Source organism: Dunckerocampus dactyliophorus, chromosome 17 (genome assembly GCF_027744805.1).
Source record: "Dunckerocampus dactyliophorus isolate RoL2022-P2 chromosome 17, RoL_Ddac_1.1, whole genome shotgun sequence".
NCBI lineage: Eukaryota > Metazoa > Chordata > Actinopteri > Syngnathiformes > Syngnathidae > Dunckerocampus > Dunckerocampus dactyliophorus.
Window position 1 is genome coordinate 18,599,955 of NC_072835.1, and position 9,701 is coordinate 18,609,655.

The 9,701-nt window shown below is 43.2% G+C and overlaps 1 protein-coding gene across 1 annotated transcript; it reads left to right on the forward strand.

Annotated features, from left to right (window-relative positions):
• Window positions 1–9,353, forward strand: kcmf1 (potassium channel modulatory factor 1). Its single transcript, XM_054757449.1, has 7 exons — window positions 1–187; window positions 1,698–1,865; window positions 3,356–3,495; window positions 4,784–4,884; window positions 6,549–6,733; window positions 7,945–8,251; window positions 8,830–9,353. The coding sequence occupies exons 1-7, from the start codon at window positions 172–174 to the stop codon at window positions 9,092–9,094; spliced, it is 1,182 nt and encodes a 393-aa protein (XP_054613424.1). The 5' UTR covers window positions 1–171; the 3' UTR covers window positions 9,095–9,353.
• The last annotated feature ends 348 nt before the right edge of the window (window positions 9,354–9,701 follow it).

Sequence of the window (9,701 nt, forward strand, 5' to 3'; positions counted from 1 at the left end):
AGTGCCTGCCTGGGAGGGGAAGCAGAACAAACTGTAAGCTGCCAGGGGATCCATCTTGGCTGAAAAAAGGGTGGCGAGAGTGAAAGCTTCCCCTGTACAGTATCTCCCACTGAAACTGCACCATTCGAGGCGCTGGGGAGCCCCGGGAAGGGCTGCGTAGGTGTTTGTAGGATGTCCCGACATGAGGGTGAGTTGATAAACAGCGCTGTGGCTGCTTGGCTAGCTAACTAACTAGCTAGATGCTAGTTAAGCTAATGAGACTAAGGCGCCATTCGCTGCATATTTCCATAATCTCTCAAAACACTAAGAGTTACTTGACGTAGTTTTATACGCACACACACAAGTCGCAATGTCAACTAACTGTGAGGAAATGTTTATAAACTGACTCAGCGTTGCCGCAATGATACGGCAACAACATAGCTATCTTAGCAGTTAGCCGTTGCGCTAGGTGCTGCTCTGTTAGCATGGCTTGCGAGCAAAGTGTTACCGATGCTGTCGTGTGTGCCTTTTTGAAATAACACAGCGTTCACATAATAAATACAGTGAAATATACCACGGATCTCTGGTTTGCAGCGTGTGTGTGCGTGTGAGCTAATAGTAGTGTCTTGTCACATTAGCGTTGTCGGCGAGTGCACTGTCATCAAGAAGACAAGTCTCAGGCCGCAAAAGTCTTGAGCACGTCCACCGTTTGTACACCGACAACCACCATGGAAACTGCTCGTTTTTGGTCTCTTTTTAAACAAAGCGGTTGTCAGCGATCATAAATATAGTGCTGTAAATGTTTCAGCTTCGTCGGAAGTTGTGCGCAACGGCAGCATGTTTAGCTAGCTCGGTAGCGAGCCTAACAAGAACGATGAAGGAGAACGGCTGCACGAAAGTTATCTTATTCTAAGTGGTACAAAGTGTGGTGGCTTAATTGTCACCAAAATAACAACTATTAAGAGATATAAACTGCTAATTAGGCAGTGCGGATGCTTTAAGTTGATCAAAAACACAGGAGTTAACCACCGTTAATCAACAGCGATAGGTGATTGATTAGTAATGCCTGTTGATTGGTTTAGTCTATTAGTGGTACACTTTAGTTTCTAATAAACGCGTTCAAAGCAATATAACATTCCACAATGTACACTTTGACTTACTGTCCTGACACTTCATAAACAATTCCATCAACCAAACTTTACATTTATGTGCTTCATATTTAGCGTAATACGTTTTTGCCACAGCAACAATGTGCCCCCAAAATTGCTATTGTGCTCAAAGGCGTCAGAGGAGGTGCAGCAGCTTGACAAAGATCAAGAAAAACAGTTTTCAAACCAGCTAAGCCAACATCAGTTATGTTTACAGACAAAATTAATCCATTTTTAATGTTGCAATCTTCACCCGAAAATCAGTTCTACAGGGCCGTGGGGGCAGGGCGATATTTTTAAAGTAGCACTGGAACAGCTTGGACTGTCTTATAAGTGTAGAAATAAGTTAACTGCGATCGAGAAACAGGAAAACACTCATAGTGCACATCAGTGACGGTTGACGAAGGCGCGATGCGGTGATTCTTGGCACTTTTTAAAGACGGTTAATCGTCGCACGAGTGTACAAAGACGTTAGAAAGCTTATTCTTTTCTTTCACCCAATCTTGTTTCAACAACCCTCATTGAGGCTGTGTTCTTTGTTTTGTTTTTGTTGTTGTCGTTGTCCCGAAGGTGTGAGCTGCGACGCGTGTTTAAAGGGAAACTTTCGAGGAAGACGGTTCAAGTGTCTCATCTGCTACGACTACGACCTCTGCGCGTCGTGCTACGAGAGCGGCGCCACGACGACGCGACACACCACAGAGCATCCCATGCAGTGTATATTAACCAGGGTAGACTATGGTAAGCTTTATTCGCATTCTATTTCATCATATCCTAATCTCAGTGGACATCCAAAATAATAGAAAATATGTTTATTGTTGTGGTTGTAGTTTGCTGTTGTGGAGGACTGCATTGCGTCATGCGTTTCTCATATTTTCTTACTCATATTTAGCTTAATAAGGTACCCAAAGTGTTTGATGCAGTCAAAGTTTTAAACCAATGCAAACTCTTGTACAGTATTTCCTCATACAGTGGTCAGAGGTGTTTACTCAACTACAGAGAGTACCAGGACTCTACTGGGGCTCAGGTGTTTATTGTATAAATTATTTTTTATAATATCACTAGCTTTTAAAAAATAATGATAACTTTCCGTCACATATTATGTTGCTTATAAATAGTATACTTTGCAAATGTTGTTTAATTTTTTTTTAAAGTTTAAAAAAAAATACTGAATGAAATAGAAGTTCATACTCAAAGACAAAAATAAAGAAATACATCAAAATGTCCAGACATTTTCCTGTCGGTGGATGAGATCCTGCCGCAAGTGGAGGAGTACCTCGGGGTCGGGAAGGATGGAACTGGTGCGGCGTCTGCAGTGATGCGGACTCTACATCGCTCTGTTGTGGTGAATTTACCGGTCGATCTACGTTCCTACCCTCACCTGTGGTCATGAGCTTTGGGTAGTGACTAGGACAAGATCGCGGGTACAAGCAGCCGAAATGAGTTGTCTCCGTAGGGTGGCTTGGTTCTCCCTTAGAGATAAGGTGAGAAGCACTGTCATCCGGGAGAGACTCAGAGTAGAACCGCTGCTCCTTCGCATTGAGAGGAGCCAGATGAGGTGGCTTGGGCATCTGGTCAGGAGGCCTCCCGGACGCCTCCCTGGGGAGGTGTTCAGGGCAAGTCAGATCGGTAGAAGGCCTTGGGGAAGACCCAGGACACGTTGGAGAGACTGTCTCCCAACTGGCCTTGGAATGTCTCGGGATCCGCCAGGAGGGGCTGGACGAAGTGGCCGGGGAGAGGAAAATCTGGGGCTCCCTGCTTAGGCTGATGCCCCCCGCGACCCGATCTCGGATAAGCGGTAGAAGATGGATGGATTTTCCTGTCAGATGATATCGTGAAATAAGTTGTTACGGCCCCCTGATTAACTGAATTTTCAAGTGTTTTTAATAAAAGTTTAGCAGCTTTACAGATGTCATGTCTGCGGTACACTAGCTGTTTAGTGCAACACGTGGTGATCTCAGTCATCGTTAAAGTAGAGTGGCACCAGTACCACCTGTTATTTGTTTTACTGAGTGGGGAAAAAATGAGGTGTCTGACATGTGACATTTGGGCACCTGGTAATTTATTGAGGCAAGGCGTCTATTACTGCAGAGGCTACTATTTGGGGAAATACAGTACAATGTCTGGTACTAGGTCTCATTAAGTGTGCCTAATAAAGTGTCTCATCGGGCATACTTGAGTTAAAACATATTGACCGATATGAATTCTGACCTCTCCGCCTCACCCTGCAGATTTGTATTACGGCGGAGATACCTTCTCAGTAGAGCAGCCCCAGGCGTTCACATGTCCTTACTGCGGGAAGATGGGCTTCACGGAGACGTCCTTACAAGAGCACGTCACCTCCGAGCACGCAGAGACGTCCACAGAGGTGGTGAGTACGCTGTCTAAGGAGGACCGTTTGGTCTTAAATGGAGCCTGACCGTGTTTGTTACAAGTAGAAGTTGTTGGAAGGCAACATGAACGCCACCAGGGGCTTGGTGTTTCTTTAAATACTGGAAATATTTTGGTGGGAATATGGACAAAGGTGCCGATTTATTTATTTGTTTGTTTTTAACCGGGAGTTTCAAAAGTCACGGTTATGTTGCCAATAAATGCTACAAGAGTGAATCTTTGAATATTATTCTTGCTACTTTAATTTAATCTTCTGATTCGTTTTTATAACATTTTTAATGAATATTGTCGTGACTATGATTTTTTTTAATTGTTTTATTTAGACAGTAAATCTCAAACAATTTCAAATAAAGCGTTACATATTGAACATTTATTTCTATTATAAATCAGTATTTAAATCGGATGCATTTATATTATAAATAAATTAATAATGCCATTTTATCAATTTAATGATCTTATTACATTTATTAAAATACCGTCTTGAACAATTAGCAATTTGACAGTCCCATTGAACCGTCAGGAATAAGATTTTTTTTAATTCAACATAAAATAATATAGAAAAGTATATTTCAGAATTTGTATTTATGTAATTAGCAGTTTTTAAAAGAAATATTTTTTTATCTTGACTATAACTGGGTCAAACACGAGTATGTTCAAGGGGACGTATGTAATGCGCTCCAGAGTAATTTTTTTTTTAAACCAAAATATATAAGACCACCACCGCCGGCTAGCATATTTTACCAATAGTGCTTTAAAATAACATACATAAGATATATAACATAAGATTGTACAAAACAAAGTATCTATATTTTTCACAATTACGAATTAAACTGCATAAAAATTGTCGTAAGTTTTTGTTTGGCCCGAATAAAATAGCAGGCGTTCATGACACTCACAGTCACAGCTGCTGGTATTTATGTCCATGTCCGTGCATGTTATACATGTTCATGTTCGTAGCAAAACTTTGCCAAATCACTATCGCTATTAGCTGACAACAAACATAAGCTAAAGCGCGTGCGTGTGTGTTTTACGTAGGGAGTGGCTTCCGTGCGGGATATCATGCTTGAAGCACGTTTTGCAAGTCAGCGGCCTCTGGGCAGCCGCGTACCGGTTGTCAACAGTCCCTTTTTAACACTGGTTATGAAACATGGAGCAGGAGGAGGCAGACTGTGTGGCAGTCATGACAGCGGCTCATCATCAGCCAAGCGGATCACCGGCGACAGAAATGGTCTCACTGTGTACTTTTTTTGTTTGTTTGTTTGTTTCAGATCTGTCCGATATGCGCTGCCTTGCCCGGGGGGGATCCCAACCACGTCACAGATGACTTCACAGCCCACCTCACACTCGAACATCGAGCACCCAGGGATTTAATATCCTTTGCGCCCACGCACACACACAATAGCAAAACATGGCACGTGCACATCTATTTTGTATATAATGGCAATACAAGGCTTTCCATACAATTACAAATTTTCACCATATGGCTAATATAGGCATAAATTAAACCGAAGCAATATGTGTATGCTATTTAAAGGTCAGTATTTTTTTACAGTAGATAAATCTCAAGGCACACCACCAAGCATGCCATGACTTATTCTGTTGTACGAATGGCAACAGCTGGAAACACAGGTTAGTTATGTACCTTCTGCCATTTAGTGGAACAGCATTTCATTGTTCTGCCTGTCACTACGCGTCGCCGGCATAGATAGATGAGCAAAGATACGTTGACAATTTTCGGTAGGGATGCCGATAATGATAACTTCCCGCTTCTCAAGACCGATATGAATAACTTCTTTCAATGCATTTTAAAATTTACATTTAACTGTGCACACCCGGAGTTAAGAACGACTCAAAAAAAGTACCCATAGATTTGTCCTCGATCAAAAATATCATGACGTCACTTCTATTAACAAAACACAACAAAAATAGCGGCAGCTCAGAAGTACAAACCATGGCTCCGTGGTAAAGAGCTGGTCATCCGGCGGCATCGTTTCCATGATGAAATCACAGATCGCTTTAGCCCTCGGGTCATCTCTGGCAAACTGTTTGCACTTTCCAAATGCCGCGGCAATAGGAACAAGCCCCAGGCGTCATTGCGATGCGGGCATTTCAGCTGGCTAATAAGGGTTTATGTGTTGAAGCTCCATGGGTATTTTTCCTTTATGTTATCTGTATCGTACTTAGGGTGCACTCCTAATTTTCAGGCCAATCAAGTGAAATTGGATCTCACACAGGGCCTCGTGGTTAGCATGTTGGCCACACAGTCAGGAGATTGGGAAAATCTGGGTTTGAATCTCTGTGTGGAGTTTGCATGTTCTCCCCGTGCGTGCGTGGGTTTCACTGCTCGCTTTGGCAGGAACTGTTTTTCAGGACCTCCTGCTGTAAAGCAGGACCCCATGTTTTTTTTAAGGACCTATTGCAAAAAAAACACCAAAAGTCAAAGATCCTATGCTTTAGTGTTTTTTAGGACTCTCTCAAATTTTGAACTGAGCTCACGGACTGGTTTGATGTCATGTTTTTGTCCATCAAATACAACCCTTTGACATACTGCAATGTTTTTGAGGTCAAGGATATACACAGGGGTGTATTCTAACTGTTAGGGGGGGCCTCGATGACATCGTTGAATTTGTGTAATTGACCATGACGCATTTGCATGTAACTTAAGGCCAAATCGATCTGTGGCGATCAGAATTAAGTAGTGGCAGGCTGCCACGAATAATTGGATGTATGGGACACACTGACTGACACGCAAGTCTGAATGGGGTGGCTAATGTAGCCATTACCTGATTGTCTAATATCACTGTAATGCTTTGATGACATCGTGAGCTTTGTAAAAACACGTAGGGTTACCTCGCTGCCTTTTGTTACAAGCTGGAAGATGTTGTTCCTTGCGTTCGCGAAAATTAAAACCCCCAAGTCCGCTTAAAACGTCGACCGCCATGTAAGTTCCCGCACATATGTCTTGTTTTATGGAGCACGCACAATGCAATCCCAGCAGTCGGATTCTTCAGCCTTAACGGAACCCCCCGTTCAAGACGAGTCCAGCAGTGTCCGGCATGTACGCAGGATGTTCCACCCCGGGCGGGGACTGGGCGGGCCCCGAGCACGGCGCACAAATATGCACTTTACTAGCGGCTCCACGGGGGGGCTGTCGTCCTCGTCGTCGCAGAGCTCCACCTACACCCCCAGCAACAGAGAGGCAATGGACCCCATTGCGGGTGAGTGCACGACAGGAATATGTGCCTTCGGTTCGATTTTTTGCCGAATCTTGTCAGCATTGTCGGTTGAACGCAGCATTTTCCAAACGTTTCCCATCTTTTACTTTAATGGGTGGCTATGGCTGTCAAGCATTCTCAATTGTAGCTTGCACTGTACAGTATATACTGTGGAAGTCAACAGGCTTTTTGACCTTTTATTCATTTATTTTATCAAACTGATTTTTCCCACAATAAATAATAGAAGTAAAATGTACCCATTTGAGATAAATAATGTACATAATACTGCAGTGGTTAGAGATGGCTTAAATTTCTGTAGGAAAAATCAATCATGGATCCATTAAAATATATAATATACTCTGGCCTATTTGCTGTCATCTGTAGTTTAACTCACTTGTGTATTTGCTTTGGTTGTTTTGCATTTCGTTGTCCTACCAAACTCGGACCTCTGTCTTTTTGGGCTGTGTGTGGCTTACGTTGTGGGTGTTTTTGTGTTGGGGTTTTTTGTTTGTTATTTTGCTGTTTTGGTTTTTGTTTTCTCACACTCTCGTTCTCTGCCTAAACTACCAGCAAACATTGTGTGCATTTGTTTTTTACTTTGTCAAAATTCAATAAAAATGTTTTTGATAAAAAAAAAAAATATATATAATATAAATAAATATTATAAATAGAATGGGAATAGCTCTCTGAATGTTCTGAACTCCTTTTTACAGTAATAATGGTTGCGGGTGCAGCCGAACTTCCCACAGTTGACAATCACACTGTACTTCTTCAGACAGCAAACAGGTTGAGACAGAATCCACACCACCTCTGCTGGTTGCAGAAAAGTATTGCACGCCACATATTTACATCAAAAGATGCAGTGACTCAACACCCAATTCCACAGCAGTAAGAGTTCTTGATATTGCTGTCATTAGATAATATTTTAAGTAAACTTTTAGCTTAGGAATTATTAATTTTCGTAACGTAGCTAGCAATATTATGTTTTTGTTTTATTGTGGTTTCAAATGCTCTTTCTGTGACTCCTTTTTTATGCAAAAAAGCAATTAAAAAACTCCCTTAAAATATTAATTATTTTGCCCCTCTTTTCAGATTTTTTGGGGCGGAGTGCTAATATTCACAATTCTGAGTGTGATGATTACATTGTTGAAGTTGTAGTTTTCTGCAGTGTTTTTGATCTTTTAGTTAGCTGTCTTTCCGTCTCCTTCCCGCAGAGTTGTTGTCGCAGCTGTCGGGCGTGCGACGCGCGGCGGGCGGGCAGATAAATTCGTCGGGGCCGTCGGCCTCGCAGCTGCAGCAGCTCCAAATGCAGCTGCAGCTGGAGCGGCAGCAGGCGCAGGCGGCGCGGCAGCAGATGATGGACACGGGCCGCCACTCCACGAGGCGTGGCAACAACCCGGCCAACTCCGCCGCCGGGGCCGCGGCCATCCCCCCGCCCAACACTGCCGCCGCCAACACGGGCGCGACGCCCGAAATCAACCCCTCGCCGTCGTCCCACAACTCCCAGTTCCTATTAGCACGGTGGGTGGCAAACGAACACTCAAACATTTGCTGAAATACATTGACTCCAATGTAAATTGACCCCTGTTCTTGTGAAATTTCATGAGACAAAATTAATCTGATTTTGTTTCCATGTTAGTGAAATAACTGAAGGTATCATATTTCATAGCTGCTTCATTGGTCACCGTTATCACAAAGTCAGCATCATAACTCCTGTCTTTGCTAACTTGTCCAAACCTTTGAGAGACTTTTTTTGTGAGTGTGTCACGGCTTCGTCTCTCCTGGTCAGTGGTCGGTGTAAATGACGGGAAGAAAAGCTTTGCCTCGCTCGGCAAGAAGTCCTTTGGCGCCCTCTGCTAGTTTGAGTGTGTAAATCTTTAGACAAACATAAGACAACACATCCGTGTCTTATATTTGGGTTTGTAATTTAACAGTATGACTAAAACCCATCTTATATTAATGTTTGTAACTTAAGAATACAAATAAATCCATCTTATATTTGGGTCATTAACTTAACAATATGAAAAACACCGTCTTATATGTAGGCCACTAACTGAACAATATGAAAAATACTTATATTAAATATTTATTCTGTACAGCTTGAATGAGCCCAAGATGTCCGAGGCTGAGCGTCAGTTCCTTGAGGGCGAGCGCGCCGACCGCAGCCTCTTCGTCCAGGAGCTGCTTTTGTCCACGCTGATGCACGAGGAGAGCTCCTCCTCGGACGAGGACGAGCGGCGAGACTTCGCCGACTTCGGGGCCATGGGCTGCGTGGACGTCATGCCTTTAGACGTGGCGCTGGAGAACCTCCAGCTCCGCGAGAGCGCCTCCACGGGGAAGGAGCCTCCGCCGCCGCCTCTTTGATGTCCGGGTGTCGAGCAGACTGTGTCCCCCCTGCTGCAACTGTCAGTGATGGACAGCCAGATAGCAGCAAAGCGACCCCTCTTCCACCCTCAACTCCTTACTCCCACCCGGTTTCTTTTTTGGTGATTGTAATTTCAGGCCCGTCACCATTTTTTTTTGTAAGCAAAAATGAAACGGAGCAAGCAAGTGGGGGTCATAGCAACTGAGCAAGCAAGAGTAAAGACATCTATAAATCTATAAATATATATATATATCAAAATATATATATATATATATATATATATATATATATATATAAAATATATATGAAGGTGATAATCAATTTGCATACCGTTTTCGTTTCGTCAGTGAAAATGTTACAGGCGGCCGCAGCCAACCATTGCTTCCTGTGACACGCCCCACCTATAAATACTCCATATTGACAAGTCCAGAGGACGTCACCCAGCCACCTCCCGCCCCCCTGACCAAGCTGCTGTGTGTGTTTCTGACTATTAAATCAAATAAAAGTGCTTGGATGGGTTACCTTAACTACTTAGCATGCAGTTCTTTGCGGCGTGCATGACATTTTACTGACCTTGTCATGAAAATGGGACATTTCACCCCCCCC

Excerpts from the sequence above, each read along its gene's own strand:
- kcmf1 (XM_054757449.1), top strand. Across the intron at positions 4,885-6,548 it reads CATCGAGCACCCAGGGATTT|AGACGAGTCCAGCAGTGTCC; the intron begins AATATCCTTTGC and ends ACCCCCCGTTCA. Across the intron at positions 6,734-7,944 it reads GGCAATGGACCCCATTGCGG|AGTTGTTGTCGCAGCTGTCG; the intron begins GTGAGTGCACGA and ends TCCTTCCCGCAG.